We start from the raw sequence: 26,917 nt of genomic DNA, 5'->3' as shown, positions 1-26,917 counted from the left end.
GAAACTTAATATATAGGGTATTCAGACCAATGCGAAACTTTCTATTTGGGTTTTAGTCGGGGGGGGGATCTGTACAAAAGTGTGAAAATTAAAATGTAATTTGCCAGGTGAAGGTCGAACGACGGCATTACGAATATGCATGCGTAACGTAATAGCTATTGTTTCATGTTTTAAGTGTTAACTTTGCAGCTAACATGCCTTCATAGCTCGGTCATTAACGTCATAGGAAAGAGTAAATCGTAAGCTAAACGTTTTGGTTTTGATTCTCAGCGGTGGCACACGAGTCATTTTTTTTTTTTTAAATTTTTATTTAACTTAAATCATTACTATATATTAGGTCCCATATAATATAATAATACATACGAAATCTGCATTAATCAAAATATCATATCTTAGCGTATTTTACGACCGGGCAATGCCGGGCGATCTGCTAGTAGTTAAATAAAATAAAAAAAAAAAAAAGATATTGTTACCTGCCAGACGACTATTTTTATTTATTTTATTTATTTATTTTTTTCAAACAATTAGATCAACTTCCGTTATCGGCATAGTTTTCTTAGATAGCCTTATTACTTTTGCAACTTTCAAATATTTTGCGTACCTTGTTTTTATTATTTACCTTTTACTAAAAGGGTCAGGTAAAAAAAAAAAAAAGTTTGAAAAGGTTGGTTCATATAATGTAGAAGCACCACCACAACAACATTACAGAATAAAGTTAAACACAAAATAAAATGAAAAGTTTCTTCCATTAAACAACATTGCAAAACACAAAAATGGCGGACGGGGGGGGGATCTAATATAAAAGTTTGTTCGTTAATTTTCATCAGTCTTGAAAATCTCCATTGAAACTCGGAATTGATGATGCAAGTAGTGAAGTTTTCTTGGATTCTTATTTCGAAGAAGCACCATACTTTTCTATTCTGTCTCCAAAACTAGCAACGTTCAGGGTAGTCTTAAAACGACACTAAAACAATACATATTATCACATTTTTCCAATGGATCTTTCCAAGTATTTTCGTTGCCTTGGTAACAGGTTACCATTTATACTTGCATATCCAGCCATTCTATCAGTATAAGGCACAGTTCTGTCGATACGTCCATGACAATCTGTCGGATAGAAAGCTATGTTGGGTGGCCTATTTTTTTTCTGTCGGTCCTAGGTACAGGTCAATGCATGTTTTCTATAATATAAATCTCACCTGTCTGTTTAAATGTGTGTATGTATGCATATATATATATATATATATATGTATGTTTGTTTGTCTGCTTAAAACTTTCGAGAGAGGTGACAGATTTTCACGAGATTGGTATGGTTTTAAAGCTCGACCCTTCGGACGCCAAATATCAAAAAATTGTCTAAAATCATTAATTCCTTCACCTTCAACTGGGCACTTTTCTACAAGGAGGGGGTCGCTTTTTTTTTTTTTTTTTTTTTTTTTTTGGCCAATATTTTGGAAAGTCATCCCCTCTTTTCGATTGACTAGCCTTAATTTTAAACCTTCGCCACTTCCGGTTTGGCGATGGATACAACGGCAAAGATGGCACGTTTTTTCTCCCCCCCCCACATTCTTTTCCTCCTTTTCGGTATAGGTTCGAACCTGCCTGCCTTTTGTTTTTTGCTCATCATGTACCTCCAAACACCCGGGTAACGCTGGGCACCCAGGCTAGTTATTAAAAAAAATCAAGGCGCATATCAAAATTTTTTTTTTTTTTTGTTAAAATGCTTTTTAGGTATCTGAGGATTTTTTTTTTTTTTTTTTTTTTATCGCCTTCACCCCTAACAAGGCATATCACTACTTGGACGTAAGGGTTTACTATTTGGGGCCATGCTTAGGAAAGATTAACAAGATGTTGGTTTACATTACATTTAAACTTCTGCATATCGGTACAGCCAAGGAAGCAGGTAGTAGGAAGGGAATTCCAAAGTCTAGCTGTTCAAGGGAAGGAACTATTAGAATAGAAAACTTTCTGGTCTTTAGGGACCTCAACAGTGAAGGGGTGAGATTTTGTTGCTAAGTGGGTTTGTCGGGAATATGTACGTCGAGGAGGCACAAGTGCAACGAGTTCATCAGAACATGTTCCATTAAAATATTTGTAAAACGGGCACAGATGCAACATTGCGGTGATGGGACAGGGGTTGGAGCTTTGCAGTCATGATGTAAACAGTTCCTACAACAAATCGAGAAATCTGAATAAAGTTTGGTTACTATTTTTTTAACTCGTTAGAATCAAACTAAACTGACGTCTGCCAAACTAAACCTAAAACTTGGGCTGGGGGGTTGTTTAGTTGGTATTGGATAGAAGTTCTAAACGTTATGGAATACATTTAAATTAAAGGCGAAAATAAAGTTTCTTTCGTTAAATAACTTAACAAAACAAAAACAAAAAACGAGAATACCGAAAAAACTGAATGTGTTATTATTAGGGCTGGGACAACAGCATATTCTTTTCATTATTTTGACTCTCGAGTGTGTATCCGTTGATATCTTATATGTTTTTATGTAGAGTGATGTGGTTCTCGGTTGATTAATTGTGTCGGATATATACTTGAGTCAAAACAATGAAAAGAATATGCTGTTGTCATAGCCCTAGTTATTATATATTAAATTTCTTGAATGTTCGCCAGCCTCGGAAGTCTCCAGTGAAACCCTAAAATCATGATGTAACTAGCCGCACGACCCGACGTTGCTCAGGATTTAAAGAGGTTTAACAAATATTCCACACTTCTAATACTTTTGTCATCGAAATCGTGAAAATCGCTCATTCGTCAATCAAATCAATTGATTGCCTGCTCTAGTCAGGAACTCCCCGCTGTGCACTGGGAGGAAGCTTCGCATGCCTCCCAGTAGTGACTTAGTCCACAATTCATTGTAGTCTACATTGCACTGTAGAGAACCTGCTGTTGATTTTATGAAATTATTTTTAATTTTATAAAATGACTTAAGTTTAAATGCAAAAGTCATATACAATAATCCACTTATACTCTAAACAAAAGCGTTTATTTTGAACGCGCCTCTGTCTTGTCAAAGAACCTACTGTTGATTTTATAGGCCAAGCCATTATGCTTGTGTGATGATAAAGCTTCTTGAATGGAATTATGTTGGTAGGCTGCATAAAAGTGTTAATTTTGATCAAAATTGGACTGTTTCGCCTTTAATCAGATTTCTTTGGTTATCGATTTCTGATACTTATCAGAGGCATTCCGATACAAAATCTATCTAAAAACACTCCTAGGCACTTAAGGTATATGTGTGTGTGTGTGTGTGTGTGTGAAAGTTTAAAAAAAAAAAAAAATCGACCCAGCCGTTTTGAAGCCTATAAGGAACTCTCTCTCACTCTCTCTCTCTCACTCTCTCTCTCTCACTCTCTCTCTCTCACTCTCTCTCTCTCACTCTCTCTCTCTCACTCTCTCTCTCTCACTCTCTCTCACTCTCTCTCTCTCTCTCTCTCTCTCTCTCTCTCTCTCTCACACTCACTCACGCACACACGTACACGTACACACAGTATATATAAGTAGATAGATTACTGAAAATAATTTGGATACCTATTCCTAAAAAGTAGTTTAAAAAAAAAAAAAAAATTAAGATTTTAAATTGTGTATTGGCTCTTTGCAAAAACATGTCTTTTCGCTAAAGAAAACGCGTGATCTGCAGCGTCCACAAATATTTCTGGTAGTTTTTTTCTTTTCAATCAAGTTGCATGTGATTGGTTTCTTTAGCTTAGGTCGAAGTGACTTTTTTTCTTTTTCTTGTTGATTGAAAATGACGCACACACATCAAGGAGGGGAAACCTGTTCTCGTATGTAATTTGTACTTTCGCTACTGGTATGGACAGGTTTTGGTCAGGATGTATCACTATTTGATCGTTAGTAAGAAACCATTGTAGTCGGATGATTTGGGGTAAAAAAAAAAAAAACAAAAAAAAAACACACAAGCAAGTAATGAAAATATGTCGTTTTTTTTTAAATTTTTTATTCCAAACAAATTTTTATAGTAAATTGTGTTAATCTATAACTGTATTATACATAATACACAAAGTTTTAAGCAAATTACATATCATTACATTATTATTAACAAAAAAAAAAAAAATTTGCATAAAGTTAAATATTTTTTTTTTTTTACATAAAAATAACTTCTGTATATTCAAAAATATTCTAATTGAATAAGTATTTCCTTTTCTATAGAGAAATCATATAAGCAAGTGATGAAACTGCTTTTTTTATTTTTAAAATATCAAAGTGAAATATCTATATAAGAGCCAGGTACGTCCAAGGATGGAGTACTGGTGCCACATCTGGAGCTGCTAGAAAGGACTTGTCCTGCCTTGATAGAGTTCAAAATAGACTTCTTAACCTCGTAGATGTCTTTTTCTTTTCCCTGCGACCTCTATCTCACAGATGTTGCGAGTTTGTCTCTGCTTTATCGTTATTTTCATGGCAAGTGCTCGACTGAGCTTCAATCTATGATCCACCCTCGCCAAACTTTCACAAGAAACATTCGTCTAGCTGGAAACACCATCAATAATCCCCCCCACTCTTTATCTGTGCCTAAACCTAAACATAAATTCCATGAACAAAGTTTCTTTCTTAGAACTGCACGCCTATGGAATTGTCTTCCGTTTTCCTGCTTTCCAGCTGACTACAACATGGCTGTCTTCAAGTCCAACGTAAACAAGTTCTTGATGAGCCGTTTCACTTAACAAATTTATCGAATATCCATTACTAACGATTACTATAGTACCCAATTGACTACTGTACACTCTCAACCCTTATCCTCGAGTGGTCTCTGGGCCTTGATAAGTGGTGATGCCTATGTAAAAAAAAAAAAAAAAAATTCATAGTAAATCTTGGTGATCTATAGGCTGATCCAAAATGAACTCCCTATTCCAAAATTAATATATTTTAAAATTATAATTTCTCCAATTAATGAATACGAGAAGTAAAGGATACTAACCTTATTAAATTCAATATGACCACTACCATTCGTCACCAGCTTTTCAAGTCGACCACGAACCGCATCAACTGTACCTCTATAAGGCCACCATTCGCCCATGTATGGAGTATTGCTGCCACATCTGGGCTGGTGCATCTGCTACTAGTCTCTCGCTCCTTGACAAGGTTCAAAAGAGAGTCGCAAACCTGATAGGCCCTGAACTGGCATCTAAGCTTCAGCCTCTGTCCCATCGACGAAATGTTGCATCCCTCTGCCTTTTCTACAAGTATTTTAGTGGTGAATGCTCTGACGAACTGCAATCACTTGTGCCCCCACGACGTGTGCACCCTCGACAAACCCGACAGGCTGCTAAATCCCACCCCCACACTGTAGAGATCCCTAGATGTAAAAGATCTTTTTACTCCAATAGTTTCTTCCCCAGAACCGCTAGCCTCTGGAATTCCATTCCAGGTCCCTGCTTCCCCAACAGTACTGACGTGCAGAAGTTCAAGTGTAACGTGAACCGACACCTTGCTGCCCAAATCCCTACATAGTACCCCAGTAGTTGTTGCCCTAGATAGTAGCCCCCTACACCAAAGTGGCAATTTGCCTTGTTTGGGGTGAAAATGTAATAAAAAAAAAAAAGAAAAAAAAAAACAAAAAACTGATTTCACAAGAAACTCTTGCGGGATGGAACTAATAACTTCTCCTTTCAAAATGAAAAAATCAAATTCGAAAAGAAAACAAAAGCATAGATTTAATTACCACACATTAAGTAACATACATACAAAAATTAAGAAACATTGCAGCATTTTAATAAATTATAGTTATTTTAGAATAGGAGTTAATTTCGGAACACCCTTATCATACATATACACATAAAGCTTTAAGCAAACTACATATTTAAAAAAAAAAACAAAAAAACTTGGACTTTTTAATTTTAATCTTTTTTTAATAAAATATAAATATTATTATAAATAAAAAATAAATTCTTGTGTAGATTAAAAAATATTCTAATTAAATAAGTATTCCCTTTTTTTTTTGTTTCTCCCCCCCCCTTTCTTACACAAAACAAAATGGATAAAACTCGTCGAAAGCGCTCTGCTTTAGGGTTGTTTTATAAATTGAATAAAAATTTAAATTTCGTTTTGTTTTAATCCCCCCCCCCCCCAAAAAAAAAAAAAATTGCTCTGGTCTCACATTTTACTTCAGAAATGTTTGACAAACAATATAATTTTTCCAGTAAGAAAGTTTAGATTTGATTTCTAAAAAAAAAAAAAATAAAAAAAATAAAAAATGTCGCTTTTCTCTCACTCATACCGAAACGGCGTCTTTACCCTTATTTTTTAATTAAATTTTTTTTTTAATTAAGTTTTTTCAATTAAACAACTTTCTTTTTTTTTATTCGTTGGTGACACAAATAAGTAAATACAATGTTTGGCACTTTGGATATCTGACTGTTTTGGGTAATTTTGGGCACCATGTTCTAATAGAAACCTCCGACTTAAATCTTCGGTCAATTTGACCTGGTTGTCCCACTGATGACTTACCTGCAAAGGGTATTTATTCCGAAAGCCGTTCTTAAAGTGGGGAGGTTGTAAGTGTTTATTCCGAAAGCCATTCTTAACATGGGGAGGTTGTGGGTGTTTATTCCAAAAGTAATTCTTAACATGGGGAGGTTGTGGGTTTTTATTCTGAAAGCCGTTCTTAACATGGGGAGGTAGTGGGTGTTTATTCCAAAAGTAATTCTTAACATGGGGAGGTTGTGGGTTTTTATTCTGAAAGCCGTTCTTAACGTGGGGAGGTTGTGGGTTTTTATTCTGAAAGCCGTTCTTAACATGAGGAGGTTGGGGGTAATACCCCTAAGTCTTCTGTGGAACAATTCGGCTACATTAACCAAATCTTCTTGCTCCCAAATTTTAATTACTTTATAAAAATTTCTATATTTGCAAATTGTGGGAGGTTGTGCTATAAATTTTTGTAAATTTCTTTATTTTTAAAATTTTTTTATTGATTATTTTCAACTTTGTTCTCCTCCTGAGTTTTATTCTCGCAACGTTTCTGCCAATGTAACTCACGACCTGCTTCAAGTGCATCTTGTCGAACTTGGAAATCTGCACAGAATTTTGAATTGGACCATTTTTTTTTTTTTTATCCATGGGAGTAGCATGCCTTCGTTCTGTCAGCCATGACCAAGTAGAAATCCTAAGTAATTCATAATTGTAGTTTTTTAGTGTTGCCCACGCTGAGGATTAGACCTTTTCACTAACGATTACTACGATATTGACTACTCAATCATTAACTCGTGGATCCCGGGCCTTGATAAGTAGTGATGTGACTCCTATATATAAAAAAAAAAAAGTGTAACTCACAACTGAATTTTACCAAATACTTTATCCACTATGCCACGAACCTGCTATTAGTAGGGGCAAAAGTCAGTTGGGAGAGTTCTAAAAGCCTACAGTTCTTGGGAAGTAGCTACTGGAATAGGAAGTTATATTTCTTGAATTGGAAGCCATGTTTAATTTCAAAGAGTTTCCATTCGGTAGCTTTTCTATACAAGTCCTAGAGATGAAGAATTTTCAGTGGGTAGCTGTTCTGTACAGGTCCTGGACTTTATAATTTTGCAGGCAAAGAGCAAAAGATCCTTCTCGTGTTGACACAAAAAATTATGTACTGGAATGCTAAAAGATTCAATTATTATCGAGCAATTCTGGTTTCTGATTGGTTGATAGCAGAACATGGTTCAATTTGATTCGTCAGTTCCTGTTGGCAGCGTTTATAAATAGAATCTCCCAATTTTCAGTGAGCATAACCCCGTAAGGTATCCAAAAATATTGCAACAATATTATAACAAGGCATCAAACCGTGAAGACCACTAGACCAGCTAGTTAAACGAGCTGGAACAAATGAAATGAAGAATCTGTCAGATAATTCTGAAGAATGCATGCCATAATAGTATTTATAGAAAAGACTGAGATTGGCAGCGTCACTAATGTGAGAGGGATTGCAGCCAATCAAATTCGAGAGATGCTGCTGAACTTTTTCAAGAAGTCTCAAATGGGACAGATTCACCAGCCCAAAATATGGCGAGATAAAAAAAAAAGAAAAAATAGAATTTAATTTTCCTTCCTCCAAAGGCTGAACATAATCCGAAATATTTTAATGCACATTTAGAGAATCGAGGTTAAATTTAATGGTTCATTGTACAAAACTCGGTTGGTGTTTCTTTCGGCAAAATGTCATCGTTTTGCAGAATTGGGACAATTCTGTGAAAATGTCAAACGACCGTTCAGAATTTAATACTACCCCCCCTCCCCCACCCCCGTACCCACTCTATCTCGCTTGACACTTTTAAACTGTTTTTCTGAGTATTGTATTTTCTAACATGCGGGTGGGGAAATATTCAATCTGAGCATATACCTAAAGTGACCCTATCTTACTTGCCTCCTCACGAGGGGAGTTAGGCACATGGTCAGCTTTTAATCTGGTTGGATAATTTAGGTCATACAAAAAAAAAAAAAAAAGGCTCGCACAAAAAACAGGCTCACTTGGCTTAACTTGGGATAAAAATTAAAATGATTTTCAAGAAGGATTTTATTAAGGATTTATTAATCGAGGACAGAAAAAAGGAAGTGTACTCAGAACTAGTACTACACTTTGTATTCTTTATTTGCTATAAGGTGTATGTATGTATGTGTGTATGTATGTATGTGTGTATGTATGTATGTGTGTGTGTGTGTGTGTGTGTGTGTGTGTGTGTGTGTATGTATGTATGTATGTATGTATGTACACACACACAAATATACATATATTGTATTGGGGCAGAGGGGGCTCCCGTAAGCCGTGGTGAAGGCAACCTTTCTAGGAGAAGCAAATCTCTGATTTAAAAAAAACCATAAAGCGGAAGACCATTACCCGCATTAAGCTGGTCTGCAGTTTAATTTGTTGCTGGCTATCTTGCTCTTGCTTGTTGCTGGATCTCAACATTTTTAACCGAGAGAGAGACTTAGCTGTCGTACAAAGCTAAGACTCTGTAACATCATATTTGTATAGATACTCCCTCAGGCATTTGGGCTCATGGATTTTAAATGTCTGAGGGAGTGGCACTCGTCTGACAAGACGTTGCAATCATCATGTATGTATACCGTTATGTTGTGCCTACTTTTAATTACTTTTTACCATATTATCCTATTCCTACATTCTCATTTCATTTCTAAGTATCATTAAGGCAGTTCTTTTTTCTATATTTGCATCTTGTATACTTCTGGCTCTTCTCTTTTGAGGAGAAGCATTTAGCTTCGAAATGCCATGACCAAAGTTTTTTTTTTAATTTTCGCCTTAACTTTTCCATATTGTTCTGATGATATAATAAAGTTATAACTTATTCATCATCTTTCCTTTTAATATTGTTTGCTCCTCTTAATAGTGTTGAGCTTTTTCTTATCTTGATAAGTTTTGCTTTGTTAAAGATTTACTCTTTCATAACAATTGTATTATATATATACTAGCAGGGGTGCCCGGCGTTGCTCGGGTGTTTGGAGGTGTATGCTGTGCAAAAAAAAGCAAAAAAACAAAAAAAAAAAATGGTTAATTTTTTAAAACTTTGACCCCTATTATGACCCCTTAAAATTTATAGTTTCGGGCTCAAATCACTTTATTAAGTTAGATCCAGATTCAAGGAACCTATATCTAAAATTTCAAGTGTCTAGACCCAAAATTGTCGGAGGAGTTTGGTAGAGTTCTTAAAGGTCAAATCGTTGAAATTTGACCCCTTAACAGCCAAATTTCTGGCTGACACCCGTCACATCGATTTTCCCAAATCTCAGTACCCGGTATTTCAAATTTCGAGTCTATAGACTAAAAATTGACAGTTATTGTGTAGGGAAATGTACACAGACAGACAGACACACAGACAGACAGACAGACACGTTCACTTTTATAGATATATAGATATACACACACGCACACACACACACACACACGATAACAAATTTAGCACAAACTATCAAAATGTGGGGAATATGGTGTGAGGATTATTAGTCATCCTCTGCCTAATACAACACAATTGACTGTCTTACTCTCCGTGAGAATCATAGCAGCCACCACAATATCGCATTTACTCGGAAGGTGGGGGGCACTCTACTTAATATATATGAGGTACCTTAAATAAGTTTGCAGAATAACAAAAAGTCACATGGAGCAAGGTTTGGACTATAGGGAGGGTGAGGAACTGTCTTGATGCCCATCTTGTTGTCATGACCACATCTTTCTTTCCGATCTTCTCTGGGCATCCTTGGGACAAACTTTGCAAATGTTCCACATCTTCAGTTCCTCACAAATAATTGGGTGTACAGTTTCCACACCGACATTAAACTGTGCACTTATTGTCTTTATAGACACACACCGGTTCTTATCCATGAAATTCTTTATTTGGCCAATCAACTCTGGTGTTCTGACTTCCTTACTCCTCCCACTCATCAGACTCCCTGCCTTCCTTGAATCTCTTATGCTACTTAAAAACTGATGTTTGATTCATGTGAGATGGTCCAAAAGCAGTCAAGAGCATTCTATATGTTTCTGTGGTATTTTTTTTTCTAAATTTAAAACAGAATTTTATTGCATATCATTTTTATAAAGTGTCCTTATTGCATTTTTGAAATTCACCAGCTGCGACGATCGGGCTTTAGTAGGGTGTATTCCAATTCCTGCTGTAGCTGTTCATTTGAACCTGAAATGATAAAAATTGGTCAGTCATCTTATATTATGTATACTGAATTTTCAAGAGTCCACAACAATTTTAAACGCTTATACAAGTCTTGCAGGCACCTCCCTAAACTTATTAAAAAACCCTTTCCGGCCCTTTCAAACAAGACAATGGAGAAAGGTGCTTCTAGTTTCATTTGCAAAGCATTTGTTACTCCATGGAGTATTGTTTTGAAACACTTGTGGATATTAAAGTAGTCGTAGAACCACTTAATTAAAGTGTTATGGAGTCTAATTAAATGCCCTTGTCTTTAATGACCCACCCACATATATAAAGTCACACCCCCTCCCTCTCTAAACCAGACAGTGGGTGAGAAACATAAGTAATAATCAGAAATCTAGAACAAGGAGTGAGGAAAAAAAAAAAAAACTCTACAAAGTGCTCGACTGAGCTCCAATCTATGCCCCCTCTCCTTCACCAAACTTTCATAAGAAACACCGTTTCGCAGAAAACACTATCAATAATTTACCCTACTCGTTATTTGTGCCTAAACCTAAACGTAGATTCCATGAACAAAGCTTCTTTCGTAGACCTGCACGCCTATGGAACTGTCTTCCGTTTGCCTGCTTTCCAGCTTACTACAATATGGCTGTCTTCAAGTCTAACGTAAACAAGTTTTTGATGAGCCGTTTCATATAAGTTAACAAATTTACCGAAATTCAATTACTAACGATTACTTTATTGTCCAATTGTCTACTGTACACTCTTTAACCCTTATTTAAAAAAAAATCCGATCAGGAGAGGAGGGCAGTTTAAAGTGGGTAATAAGAAAAGTAGGAAAACACACACACACACACACACAATTTGTTTTTTCTTCATCAGTTCTGTTTTATTAATATTCGCATGAGGACATTTTTCCTCTCTAAAATATGAAGAAAGTACAATTTCTGACATAAATAATATAAAGGGAAAATGTCTGTGTTTGTATGTCTGCCAAAAACTTTTCAGACACATTGAACCATGACAAGATTGGTATGGTTAGAAAGCTCAATCTCTCGAATGAAAAATATCTAAAAATCGGTCAAAAAATTCTGTGCTGATCAACTGGGCAGTGGTTTGCGAGGAAGAGTCACTTTTTGCATGAATGTTTTTGCAAGTGATACGCCTAGCAATCTCGATATATGTTTAAAAAAAATGTTATTTCGCCCTGTTGTGACATCATAAGTCGTCGTGGCCGTGAAAACTAGCACATTAGCTTTTTTTTTTTTTTGCGTTACAGGCCTTCCTACTGCGGCTAATTTTTAAATTATTATTTTATTTTTATTTATTTTTTATTTAAATAAAATTTTTTTTTTTTTTATTTAAATTAAAAAAATTCTTTTTTCCATGTGCTCGCACGGGTACTCACTGCTATTCTGATTGAAACAAAAGTTTTTTTTTTTTTTTCTGGGGGTTGCTTAATATCCTTAGTATACCACCTCTCTCCACCCGGGTAATGTCAGATATCTATGCTAGTATAATATAAATATAAAAAATAATATAAAATTAATATTATAATATGTAATAATACTATATTATAATATGTAATAATAATAATTTATTATATTATACAGGGTGTCCCAAAAGAAGCTGACGGATTTAAAATTTGATTAAATTCCTCAATATTTAAGTTATGTTTACCAATTTTCATATGTAGGTAGATGAGCCTCTCCGTGATTTTTTTGAGATATGGTAAGATATCATAGTCTACTTATTCTAATTTTATTTACACAACTTAATCTAGGGTATGTTTTTCACAAGGTCTAATTTTAGTTATGAAAAATGATGTTACTCATTGTCCGCCATTTTCATTTTCACACACTTGTGCTCTCTGCAGGGCATTGCCCAGCACATCATTTAATGTTTCAGGGCTTATGACCCTAATATCCTCCTCTATATTGATTTTAAGGACATTTATTGTAGCTTGTTTTATTGCATTAGGAGTAGGGGAATTTCTTGTTTTGAAGTTTCATCGAAATTCTCTTTGAGTTTCTGATATTGACTCATTCAATCGAAAATATGAATCTACGATGAATATCCACTTCTCGGTAGTGTAATGACTCGTGATCTTGGAAGGAGTACTCTAGATGATCTGAAAAAATAAAAATATAAAAAATAAAGTTATGATTTTTTTTTTTTTAACCATCAGCTTCTTTTGGGACAACCTGTATAATAATATAAAACTTTTACTAATAAAATACATTACATCACAATTAGAAACTAAAACGGTTCTTTCAACGCGTTTCTGGAGAGTTCTAAAAAATAGAACAGAAGTGTTCTTTTTTCCAGGGTTTTAGAAAGTTCCAAGTCATAGTGTTCGATTTTAGAAATTCTAGAAAGTTCCATCCACAAGGACTAATAAATAGACACTAATAGCGTCATGACTTCAGTTATGAAATCAGCTCTGAATAGGAACGCTATTTTAGGGTGACCTTTCAACTATTAATAATTCTGGTCTAGTTTTTCTGTGATAAAATCTGGTTGTAAGTAAGGAGTAAAGGTCAAACCCAGGAGCTTGTCAAAACATGAAGCCTCCCCAAGACAAGAGCCATCCATTTCAATTGATGCTAGATGAGGAACAGTGTTGATGATGTAAAGATAGCTTGGTTTTAGATGCATTAAAAGTAACCAGCCATTCCCCCCCCCTCTGTACCACGCGCTCAAGATCAGAGGAGAGGGAATCAGAGAGAGCTTTGTCATTTATGACCTTTGATGTGTTGCCGTAGATGGTCGTGTCATCAGCATAGATGTTGAAGAATGATTTAAGTATGTGTTTTGGGAGATCATTGATGTAGATCAGGAAGAGAGGTGGGCCCAGGATGGACCCATGGGAGACTCCAGCATTTATACTGTGGGCCTCTGATTGCTGCCCATCAACCACTACTCTTATGAACCTATCAGAGAGAAATGATTTAATTATTGAGAAAAAATTTCCAGTAATACCGTAGCTGGAAATCTTGTGAAGTAGGCTCTTATGCCAAACCTTATCGAAGGCCTTTGATATGTCAAGAGCAATTGCCCTAGAAAGGAAGGCTTTGTTGAAAGATTCACTAATCCTATCGGATATAACTGTTAGCACATCAGCTGTAGATCTAGCACAACAGAAACCATATTGCGTGTCACTAAGAAGGTTATTTTTGCTGAGGTGATTGACTACTTCTTTATTTAATATGGATTCCAGTAACTTACTCATGACACACAAGAGACTTATTGGTCTGTACTGAGAGGGAGATGACTTATCACCTGAGTTCTTAAATACAGGACATACTGACAAGGCTTTCCAGGGTGTTGGAAAGCACTTCTCCTTAAGGCAATGCTTTAACAGTTTTGTAAGTATGGGGGCAAGTTCTGGTCAAAGCTTTTTCAACACTATAATTGGAATGCTGTCAGGGCCAGTTGCTTTACTGGAATCAAGGTTCTTGATTAGTTTGGCGACCTTGTGCACAGATATTTGTATGTTGGATAGTGTGTTGTCTGTTGTAGGAGGAAATACAGGGAGTTGATGACCTTCATCGCAGAGGGTAAAGTTAGCTGCAAAGTTCTTGGCAAATAGTTTGGCCTTGTCTGACGCTGACGAGATGACCCCAGTTCCATTGATCATGGTTGGGATAGAACGCACGCATCTGTTCAGGATCCTGTTTGCTATTTGCCAAAACTGGTGGGAACCAAGCCGCTGATCAGCTACCTTGGATTTAACAGACTGGGCATATAGCTCTCTTGCATTTTTTATTACTCTTTTACAGTGGTTGCTGGCAGTTCTGAAAGAAGCTTTAGTCTAAGCACATCTATTACGTTGGTAGCTATGGAAAAAGTGATTTCTGTGCGCGATAGCAGCAGCACATTCTGGGGAGAACCATGGCTGGCTGTTAGGTTTTTTTGGAATTTTTTGGATGGTATGAATCGGTCTATGCCTACAATTAACCATTCGGTCAGGTCTGATACTATAGAGGACACATCCTTTTTAAACATGGAATGCAGAGGTAGATTTATACGGTTCAGAAGCTTATTTGTCATTTGGTTGATTGACCGTTCCCCTCCCCCTCCCTCACAGATGTGATGTTGCTAGTCTCAGTCTTTTTTATAAATACTATTATGGCATATGTAGCTAGCTGCATGCATGGAAATATCCATAAAGATTTATTTGAAGCAAAAGTCTTACAGAAGATGCCCAATGATCTTAGGAGGATCAACAGCCCGCAGTCAAACAAGATGATCAGTCAGCTAGCTTGTATGGTGGCCGACACGCGCCGGCTCTAAACTTTGCTTTCTACTTACTTGAGGCAACATTCACCCAGCATGGGTCGGGTCGATTCCTCCCATAGAACGCATAACATCCCAGAAAAATGGTTGGATCACTCTATCGCTCCAGAAGATAGAACATTGCATCAGCAGTGAGATATCTGTATAAAAGTCAGATACTCTCTAAAATGGAGTACTTTTGCCACATCTCGCCAGGAGCTGCTTAGTATGCCCTATCCAACCTTGATGCAGTTCAAAACTGGCGTCGAAACGTAGTAGGTGATGCCCTTTTCTCTTCCCTGCAACCTCTTTTCCACAAAGGAGACGTTGCGAGCCTGTCTCTACTGTCATTATTTTCATGGCAAGTGCTCGACTGAACTCCAATTTATGGTTTCCCCTCTTTGACAAACTTACACATAAAAAGTACTCTATTAGCTACAACCACTATATGCGATATCTTCCTCTCTACATCTGTGCCTAAATCTAAACACAGATTCCATGAACAAAGAATTTCCTGCCTGTGCAACACTGTTCCACTGGCCTACTTTCCAGTTGAATACAACATGGTAGCCTTCAAATCCAATGTAAACAAGTTCTTGTTGAGCCGTCCCTATAAAGTATCAACATAAAATAGTCTATTTAGAATTACACTTATATAAAAAGAATATATATAAAAATCTTTGATGTATATGCTCGTCACAAAACGAAGATGTCATATTCCAAAAATCACATGAGTCTGGCTAGTAACTTTTCTATTTGGCTAGTAAACGAAAATATTTAGTTTTCAAGGGTCAACTAAAAATAAATTTGTCCATAGAGCCTTGTATTACATGGAATTTCCACAGGTCCTGTTAGTCTTGGATATTATTTTGACAACGCTTAAGCCGATGTAACCTTGGCGTATCTTTTTGATACAATTTTTTTTTTTTTTTTTTTACATAGTGGCCACCACTTATCAAGGCCCGGAAGCCACTCGGGGATAAGGGTTATTGCATGTTCAGTAATCAATGGGATAGTATCGTAATAATCGTTAGTAATGGAGATTTGATAAAGTGTCTTACTTAACGGGGGCGATTCATCAGGAATTTGTTTATGTTGGACTTGAAGACATCCAAATTGTAGTCAGGTGGGAACAGGCAAACGGAAGGGAATTCCACAGGCGTGCACTTCTAAGAAAGAAGCTTTGTTCATGGAATCTATGTTTTGATTTAGGCACAGATAAAGAGTGGGGAAAATTACTGACAGTGGTTTCAGCTAGACGGGTGTTTTTCGTGAAATATTGGCGAGGGGGGAACCAGAGATTGGAGCTCAGACGAGCACTTGCCATGGAAATAACGATAAAACAAAAACAGGCTCGCAACGTCTCTTCTGTAGGAGAGAGGCTGCAGGGAGGAGAAAAGGGCATCCCCGACTAGGCTACGAAGTCTATTTTGAAGTCAATTTTTTTTTTTATCCTCAAGAGTAGACAGTTTTTATTTTATGTAATTTTAATTTATGTATTATTTGGATTCTTTGGGCGACTGTTCTCACCTCGAAGGTTATTTTCACTACGTTTTGGTCGCTGTAACCTCCAACCTTCATGTGTAGCATGTTGAACTTGGAAATTTGGACGGAATTTCGAACATAACCCTTTATTTTTTCCATGAGGATAGCATGCTGTCATTCTGCCAGCCATGATGCCTCCATCAAGTAAATAAAGCGTTCCATCTGAAATTCCGTCCAGATTTCCCCAAATTCGACAAGATTCACATGAAGAAGGTCGGAGATTACATCGACCGAAACATTGTGAAAATAATATTCAAGTACTTCAGAGAATCCAAATAATACGAACCATGTTGTAGTCAGTTGGGAAGCAGACTTGTATCTTGGGTACTTGTGCACTTATGTTATCATGCTGGAACAATAACATTATTTAGAAAATCCTTAACATGGGGGAGGGGAGAGAATTTTGTAACTATTCTGTACTTTCACCTAACAATTTGATAAATTTGAGTTTTACAATATCTTTTAACTTGAAAATACCATTAAAAAACAGCCTGGTAACATAAATGCATAAGCACTGTATCTTGTGATTTTCTAGGATAAAAACTTTATTCATGGAAGTTTCGTTTGATTTTTGAGAGAGAGGGAAGAAAGGAAAGCTATTTGCTGTGGTTGTAGTTAGACGAGTTCTTGTTGTGAATGTTGTACAGAGTGGGGTGGGGAGTACTAGGATCATGGTTTGGCGATGTGGTAGAGTGCCAGTATTTATTCGTTCTCTGCTTGGGAGTAGAGGGCTTTTTTATTTTTTAAAGGACAACTTGCCGTACAAGAAGAGTTAAACGCCTTGCTTATTTTTTTTTATTTTTTTATTTTTATTTTTTTAACTATTGTCTCTGATTGTTTGTGGTGATCAAAGATCGATATATGCAAATTAGGTGAATATTCTTACAAAAGAAGAGTCATCACGCCATTATTGGAATTGTTGAAGTCATTGGTGGCAGGCAGCATTTTTTTTTTTTTTTTTTTTTTTTGTGGACTTGTCAGTTATTGACTCACTTGAAATAATGACATCTGTTTAAATAAACTTAGTTCATTTGGATTCACACACGCAAATATATCTTTTTTTTTTTTTTTTTTTTTTTTTTTTTTTTTTACATAGGTGTCACCACTTATAAAGGTCGATCGGCCACTCAAGGATAAGGGTTAAAGAGTGTACAGTAGTCAAAAGGACAATATAGTAATCGATAGTAATGGAAGTTCGGTAAATTTGTTAACTTAAGTGGAACGGCTCATCAGAAACTTGTTCATGTTGGACTTGAAGACAACCATATTATAAACAGCTGGAAAGCAGGAAAACGGAAGACAATTCCACAGGCGTGCAGTTCTAAGAAAGAAGCTTTGATCATGGAATCTATGTTTAGGTTTAGGCACAGATAAAGAGTGGGGAAAATTATTGATAATGTTTTCAGCTAGTCTAGTGTTTCTTGTGAAAGTTTGGCGAGGGGGGACCATCTTCTATATATATATATATATATATATATATATATATATATATATATATATAAACTGTGTGTGCATGTGTCCTATAAAAAAAAAAGGTTAGATAATTTGGATAAAATCTAAAAGTGTATTCATATATAAAACAAGCTGCAGAGCTACCCAGTATTGCTTGTGGCAAAAGTTTAACATAACTTCTATCCTTTTTTTTCTTTTCATATTCTCACTCCCCCTCGGTTTTTTTTTTTTTTGCCTAGCCCATTCCTTTCTCTGTACACACACACACATAAAATTTAACTCAGCATAAGGGAAAGAACTCTGTGAAATCACTACCACAATCACTTAGACCTCCCAGAAGCAGATGATGAACAGTTAGCTTTTGAGGAGGAGCTCAGCAACACAATTGAGGAGGTGAGGTGTATGAGAATGAAGGACATACCACGTTTGTCCAAGATCCAAGCTGCTGGACGAGCAAAGACTGTTATAGCCAAAGTTAACATCGCTCTGAAGAGGCTAATACCAACAACAGTAACGCTCACAGAACTGAACTATATTGCATATGCAGCTGAGCTCTACATTGACAGAAAAATTATCAATCATATCAGTTATTATAGGTGCCACAGGGCTTATGAAGAAGAACCTGAAGTCCTACCTAACTAATATTCCTGGTGAACCAAGTGCAAAAGAGATCCAGACAATTGCACTTAAAGGAACAACGAGGATACTAAAAAGAGCTCTCGGTTGGTTTCAATAAAAAGCAGAGCAATGTTGGCAGTTGGTTTGTCTGCCCCATACCCAGCGTTACAATCTTCAAAGTAAGAAAATTAAAAAAAAAAATAAATGAAAAAAATCAGTTACTTCCCTTTAATAACTTAAACCATGTATTGATAACATTACATATTGATAACATTACATATTGATAACATTACATATTGATAACATTACATATTGATAACATTACATATTGATAACATTAAATATTGATAACATTAAATATTGATAACATTAAATGATATAAATGGGCATCTGACTGCCAAATCTATATAAATAAACATGTGTGTGTGTCTGTCTGTATGAAAATATTTAACCGATAAATTCTTAAACTACTGATCACATAACACTGAAATTAACAGGAAATAGTAATCATACACCAAGGAAGGTTTATAACGAATAAAATCTTTGTTTGGATGAATGAAGACTACGTACAAACATATTGCAAGTTGAAGTGCAAACTGTTAATTTCAACTAGCTGACATATTTCTATTAGTTTGTGCATGTGTAAACAAATTATAGCTAAAAATGGTTTAATTTTAAAACTTGTTTATCTAGCTCAAATAGTAGAAAACACAATTGGAGTGTTAAACGTTTTGGTTTCGATTCTAGCTGATAGTACCAGTCTTTTTGTTCAACTGTTGAAATCAGTACTAATCTCTCTCTCTCATACATATATATATATATGTGAGAGAGAGAGAGAGAACTGGCTCTGTGATAATGAATATAAACTCTGCATGACTAGCATATTTTACGACTGGCAAGGTTGCCCATGAATTTTTTTATTTTAATTATAAAATAACAAAAAATAAAATAATGAAAAAAATAAAAATAAAATAAAAACAAAAATATAAAAAATATTTTAAATCTTATACATCTGAGGTTATGCTGAATTAAAAAAAATAAAATAATAAAAATAAATATTAAAAAAAATAAAATAATAAAAATAAATATTAAAAAAAATAAAATAATAAAAATAAATATTAAAAAAAATAAAATAATAAAAATAAATATTAAAAAAAATAAAATAATAAAAATAAATATTAAAAAAAATAAAATAATAAAAATTAATATTAAAAAAATAAAATAAAAGAAACAAGAATTAAATCAAGGTTGGGATTACAATTAAGAGAAAAATATGCGGGGGGGGGGGGGATGTGACACAAGGTTGGAAAGTCGGTATTGAAAAACCAGCCGGTTGAACACTGGCCTCCAAAAAATGACAAAGTAGTTATCAACATTTTCCAGTAAGCAAAAAAAAAAAAAAAAAACCCAAAAAATCCCACCAACTCCTCCTCACATGGCAATAAGGCAAAGCTTGGGAGTGTGAATTTCCTAGAACTGCATAGAACTATACCTTAGCCTGACAGGGGTGGGGTCAGAAAATGGCACAATGGCCCACTCTCTGTTGGCCAAGGACGTATTCCTGACTAGTATGAAATTTGCACGTCTGCATAATAAATTTGCCACTTAAAAGATTATCTACTACAAAAAAAAAAAAAAAAAAAAAAAATCCTGTTATAGCCTCGCTTTCAAAATCAAAATTACCCATCATGCATTTCTATGAGGTCCTTTCCTCTTACTGATGTGAGCCTATAAACAAATGCCAACAGTGCCGTCATTTCCTGTATGGGGGAGAGAGGGCGTAAATTTCTTGCAACAAATAGATTAGTCTGTGTCTCACGGCAGGAAAGGACTGTTTTGCTGTTTAGCATAAGGAATGGGAATAACGTCATAGGAAAACGTTTTTATAACGATTTGAAGTTTTAGGATGCATAGTTGTTTTAATGTTTGTGTTTGCACTTGGGTTGTTTTTTTTTTTTTTTTTTTTTTTTTTTTTTTACAAACTAGTTCTCCGATGGAGGAGGGGCTGGTGTGGTGTACTGCTTCCAAAATTAACTTGTTTCGTCTCTAGTGATCCACTTAAAAAATAATTTTGTAAAATAAATATGTATTAGATACTTTGAAGCCAAAACAATGCAGTATTACAAAATAAACATATTTCGATTGAAATTTATAAATATATTTCGAAGATACACTTCATCATCGGTATGTCTTTTTTTTTTTTTTTTTTTTTTTGCAAATGTCGGAACGGTGCGTTGGTCACGTGGAATTACGTTAGGGTTTGTGTTCCTTGATAGAAGCACTGGTTGAGTTTTAGTAAAATACGTATTAGATACGTTTGAAGCGAAAGCAACGCATGTTATAAAATAAACATTTATTTTGTTTGAAATTTATAAATATGTTTCGAAGATACACTTCATCAAGACGAAGCAATTGCCATGTATGCGTGTGTCCGGTATAATTACATTGTTCTTGTCAGATCACTGAAAATATATTTCGAAGATACCCTTCATCATCAAAATTTTGTGTTTGTGCATGCGTGTGTGCATGGCACAATCACGTTGACACACCGGTTCTTGCCATATCACCAAAGTTAAGCAACGTTGAGCCTGGCCAGTACCAGATGGGTGACCATTTGGGAAGGCTAGGTACTGTATGTACCTTCTGGGAAGGTTGGGCACCCTCGCCCTGTAAAAAGAACTCCTCGCTACAAAAGCATCTACAAAGTTGTAGATGCCCCGTAGGGGCTCAAGGTTATGGAGGTTATGGCATGCATGTGTACATGTTTAAAGAGGCGTTTCAAGGATTGCATAAAAAACAATTTTAAAGCCTTCAAGATTCCTGTTCAGAATTGGGGGAAGCTCTAGTGAAGGCCCGAATGGAGAAGGCTAGTTAGAGGTGGATCTGAAGTTTTTGATAGGGAAAGAATCGATCATGCTGAGCTCATGAGAAACTTTAGGAAAGGCAATGTGTCAACTTTACCTAATGCGTTCAACAGTTGGAAATGTGAGACTTGTGATCTGATGCTCCTCTCGAAAGCTGATGCAATTTTCTATATAAAAACCAAGTACGTCCAAGGATGGAGTTCTGCTGGCACATCTGGGCAGGAGCTGCTAAAAACAGTCTATCCTGCCTTGACAGGGTACAAAATAGACTTCGTGGCTTAGTGGAGGATGCCCTTTTCTTTTCCCTGCAGCCTCCCTCCCACAGAAGAGACGTTGTTGTTTTATCGTTATTTCCATGCCAAGTGCTCGTCTGAGTTCCAATCTCTGGTCTCCCCTCACCAATTTTTCACGAAAAACACCCATCTGGCTGAAACCACTGTCATTAATTTTCCCCACTCTTTATCTGTGCCTAAATCCAAGCGTAGATTCCATGAACAAAGCTTCTTTATTATAAGTGCACACCTATGGAACTCTGTTCCGTTTGTCTGTTTCCCACCTGACTACAACTTGGATGTCTTCAAGTCCAACATAAATAAATTCCTGATTAATCGCCCCCTTAAGACACTTTATCAAATCTCCATTACTAACGATTACTACGATACTATCCCATTGATTAGTGTACATGCAATAACCCTTATCCCCGAGTGGCTTCCAGACCTTGATAAATGGTGAATTCCATGTAAAGAAAAAAAAGATTAACCACAAAAAAAAAAAAAACACGTGCTGTGGGCAGAGCAGAAAAGCAAAGGCAGAAATAAAACAAATGTCAACACTCAACTTTGCCACATATGTGGCAGATTGTGCAAGCCAATTGCTAGTCTGAAAAGTCACCCTCTGGCTCATGGACGTGGTTTGGGTGTCACTGACGATTCATCCAGCAACTAGGGTGAGGGTAGTCAGGAACAGGGAAATGGCTAGCATCTGTTAAGACAAAACAATTGCCATGTATGTGTATTTGGCATAATCACAACCGAAGTTAAGCAACGTTGAGCTTAGCTAGTACCAGATGGGTGGCCATTTGGGAATTCTTGGTGCTGTATGTGCTCTCCGCTTATCTCGGCATTGTTTCCAGTTGTCCTGGACTTTTCCTTGCCACTGATATTTAACATCAACTCAGGAGAGGTGTGGTTAGAGATTGTGCAATTCTTGCCACAAAAACTCAACGCATACACACCCTTACAGTAGGTATCCATAGTCTGTCAAGACTGAAGGAAGCTGCCATGTGTATGTATGTATGTATGTAGTCATGAATTGCGGTGTTTGTGCAAATTTCGAATTGAAGGAGCGTTTACAGGGTTCTACGGACACATTTATCTTTAGTTGACCTTTGACAACTAAATATTTCTGTGTCTTTGTTTTATCGTTATTTCCATGGCAGGTGCTCGTCTGAGCTCCAATCCCTCGTTCCCCCCCTCACCAATCTTTCACGAGAAACACCCGCCTGGCTGAAACAACTGTCAATAATTTTCCCCACTCTTTATCTGTGCCTAAATCCAATTGTAGATTCCATGAGCAAAGCTTCTTTCTTAGAACTGCACGCCAGTGGAACTCTCTGCCATTCGCCTGTTTCCCACCTGACTACAACTTGGACGTCTTTAAGTCCAACATAAACAAACTCCTGACAAACCGCCCCCTTAAGACACTCTATCGAAACCCCCAATACTAATGATTACTACAATACTATCTCCTTGATTACTGTACACACAATAACCCTTATCCCTGAGTGGCCTTCAGGCCTTGATAAGTGGTGACCTCCCATGATAAAAAAAAAAATAGAAAAGTTACTAGCCAAACCCACATGATTTTTAGAATATGACATCTTTGTTCTGTGATGAATATGTACATCATAAAGATTTTTCTGTATATTTGAAAATAAGTGTAATTCTAAATAGACAAAAAATTTTATGTTGATATTTGAACGTATAAACATTCTAATTACTTCGGATATTTTTTAAACATCCTTCGTTAAAAAAAAAGAGTACATTGTTCGATTAAACTTTTATTAGTAGGTTGTAGTTTGCTTGAAGCATTGTTGAAGAAAATTATAAGGTAAAATTAAAAGCCAAGAACAATGCGAGATTTTTTTTTTTTTATAGAGTAAAATTAAATGAAAACAAGAAATAAATTTCTTTTTTTTTTTTGTTGTTTGTTTTTTCTTTTTCACACAAATTTTAACTCTAAACAACAGTAATTTTTTTTTTTTTTCTGTTGTATTCAATGGTGTTATAAATCTCAATATATTTCAGACTTATTAGTCCTTTTTCAAGAGAAGACAGCGGAAGAGTGTTCAAAATTGGAAAAGCAGCCGCAGAGTTTGCCACTTTTATTGTTTAAATAATTTAACTTTGTTCGTTTTATAGAAAAAAAAAAAAGTTGAAAAGTTATTCTTCACTCGGTAGTGAATTTTGGAAGAAATGCCAGAATAGTTATGCTTGTGAATCTCTGTACCAGAACACTGTTGGCTATGCGAGATTGACGTCAGAGGTGCGAGTTCCGTTATAGAAGCGTTGATTTAATTTGAATAAAATAAAATATGTATCGGGCACGTTTAAAAGCCAAATAACACAATGCAATATTACGAAAATAAATATTTTACTTCTTTGAAATTTACAATTTAAATATATTTTGGAGTTAAACCCCATCCTCAGTATTTTGTAAATCTTTTTTTTTTTTTCTTAAGTTGGAGCAAGAAAAATCAGTTCGTAAAGATCTGCGCATTGTCTCTCAGCAGTTGTATTTTGAGGTGCAGGAACAGTGTTGGCTAAGCAAGATCAATGTCAGGGGTGTGAGTTCCATTATAGAAGCGTTGATTTTATTTGAATAAAATATGTAAGGTACGTTTGAAAGCCAAATTACAACACAATATTACGAAAATAAATATACTTTTTTGAAAATTATAATTTAAATATTTTGGAACCAAACTCCATCCTCAAAATCTTGTACATCTTTTCCAATCTCTGTCCCATTTGAAGGCACTAAAATACAGAAACGTCAGGGGTGTGAGTTCCGTGATAGAAGCGTTGATTTAATTTGAATAAAATAAAATATGCATCAGGTGCACTTGAAAGCGAAGTTACCAACGCAATATTATGAAAATAAATATTTTACTTGTTCGAAATTTATAATCTATATATCTGTGAAAGTGTCTGTCTGTCTACATTACCCTACGCAATAACTCTGTCAATTTTCAGTCTACAGACTCGAAATTTGATATATGCAGGGTACTGAGATTTGCGGAAATCTTTGTAATCCGTTTTCGGCCAGAAATTTGGCTATTAAGGGGTCAAAGTTCAACGATTTGACCTTTGAGAACTCTGTTAAATTCCTCTGCCAATTTTGGGTCTAAACACTTGAAATTTTAGATATAGGTTCCTTGGACATGGATCTAACTTAATAACTTGATTTAAGCCCAAAACAAATGTTAAGGGGTCATAATAGGGGTCCAAGTTAAAAAAAAAAAAAAAAAAAAAAATTGACCACTGTGGTCTCTACCAAATTACTCAGACAATTTCTGGTCTAAACATTTGAAATTTTACATGAATGGTATTCAGATATAGGGCAAGCTTTTTAATCGGTTTGGGGCGAAAATTTGAGCTACCAATATATAAATCTGTATGTTTGCATGTCTGCCTAAAACTTTCGACAGAGGGGACCTCGACCCTTCAGACGACAAATACTGAAAAATTGGCTAAAAACATTAATTTCTTCACCCTCAACTGGGCACTTTTCAACAGGGAGGGGTTGCTTTTTTCACTGATATTTTCGAAAGTCATCCCCTCTTTTCGATAGACTAGCCTTAATTTAAACCTACGTCACTTCTGGTTTGGCGGTAGTCGTAACAGCAAAGGCATCACGTTTTTTTCCCATTCTTTTCCTCCTTTGCGGTACAGGTTCGAGCCTGCCTTCCTACTACCACTTTTTTTTTTTTTTTTCTCAACACTCGGCCAACGCCAGGCACCCATGCTAGTTTAAATATATTTTGGAGTCGAACTCCATCCTCAGTATTTTGTACATTTTTTTTTTTATTTCTCCGAAATGTATATTTCAATTATAAATTTCAAACAAGTAAAATATTTGTTCATTTCGTAATAGGCTTCCTTAACTACCGTAGAGAAAAGTTAGTAGAGACTCCAGACTTCTATTTTTTTTTTTTTTTATTTTTTTTTTTTTTTAACTTTGACCCCTTAACATTTATTGTTTTGGGCTCAAATTAAATTAAAATGTTTGACCCATGTCCAAGTAACCTACATCTAAAATTTCAAGTGTGTAAACCCAAAATTGGTGGAGGAGTTTGATAGGGAAGTGTATACACACACATACACAATTTCACTTTTCTAGATCTTATTAATCGTAATACAGCTTCTTCTTCCAGTAGCTTTGCTGACCTCTTTATCTCGACAAATCTACTACCAAACTATATATGGAGTTGATTGTTGTCATATTTGGACTGGTGAATCTGTGTCCCATTTGAAGGTTCTTGATAAATTACAGGAACATATCTTTAGCTGCAAGCTTGTCGAACTCTCTGCTGACTGTTTTCCTCCTACCTAAAACCTTGCTTTTTTTTCCAGACTAAGAAACCCTCGTCTAGCTGAAACCACTGTCAATAATTTCCCTCGCTCTTTATCTGTGCCTAAACCAAAATGTAAATTCCATGAACAAAGCTTCTTTCTTAGAACTGCACGCCTGTGGAACTCTCTTCTGTTTACCTCTTTTCCATCTGACTTCAATTTGGTTGTCTTCAAGTCCAACGTAAACAAATACTTGATGAACCGTCCCCTTAAGTAATTCAATTGACCACTACTAACGATTGCTATGGGATTATCCCACTCACTACTGTACACTTAGTAACCCTTATCTTCGAGTGGCCTTACGTAAAAAATAATCATCTTTCATCCTTATTAGCTCCTTACACCAAGTGGCATCATGACTTGTCTGGAGCGATGTCCACAAAAAAGTTTGGAGATGATCAGCAGTAACTGACTACCAACCCTTAACGCAGGTGGATCTGTGGGTTTGTTTTACTATACACATAGATTCGAAAAAGTTGTCCAAAAACAAATATAACAAATGTTGTCAAAGGCAAGATAAGTTACTTTTCTACCTAACTGGAGAATTTTTTTAGTGTTTTTATTTAATGTAACATGTTTATTCGGCTCAAAAAACATAGTGTTTACCGATGTATTTGAAAATTACAAATGGTGCCCGACTCTCTATTGAACACACTAAGTTTGAGAAAATGAGTTAAAACTAAAAAAACTATAAAAAAAATACTGTTAAAAACCCACCGAATATGTCAGCCTATGTCACGATAACATATATTGAGCGCGTTTCTAACAGTATTTAACTCTGCCCTATCGCCACGATGTTGCATCCCTGTGCCCGTTTTACAAGTATTGACATGAAATTTGCTCCGAACTCATAACACTTGTAGCTCCTTGACGTAAATACTTTCGACTAAC

The 26,917-nt window shown here is 35.8% G+C and overlaps 1 protein-coding gene across 2 annotated transcripts in view; it reads left to right on the top strand.

The window, feature by feature from the left end:
* LOC145261041 (ras-related protein Rab-10-like) overlaps positions 1-26,917 on the top strand; it is a 199,805-nt gene that overhangs the window by 83,176 nt on the left and 89,712 nt on the right. The window contains exon 1 of one of the 2 annotated variants that reach the window (XM_080119190.1): positions 3,832-3,868. The exons of the other annotated variant lie outside the window; for it this stretch is intronic. Coding sequence (XP_079975316.1) covers positions 3,847-3,868 — 22 coding nt within the window. The 5' untranslated portion in view covers positions 3,832-3,846. Of the gene's footprint in view, positions 1-3,831; positions 3,869-26,917 lie in introns of those variants that run through there. 2 annotated transcript variants of the gene reach the window in all.

This window comes from Euprymna scolopes, chromosome 37, assembly GCF_053919585.1.
Source record: "Euprymna scolopes isolate OS-2025 chromosome 37, ASM5391958v1, whole genome shotgun sequence".
In the NCBI taxonomy this organism is placed as follows: Eukaryota; Metazoa; Mollusca; class Cephalopoda; order Sepiida; family Sepiolidae; genus Euprymna; species Euprymna scolopes.
Note: the sequence above shows the minus strand (reverse complement) of the source record. Positions and strands in the feature narration are given on the sequence as shown.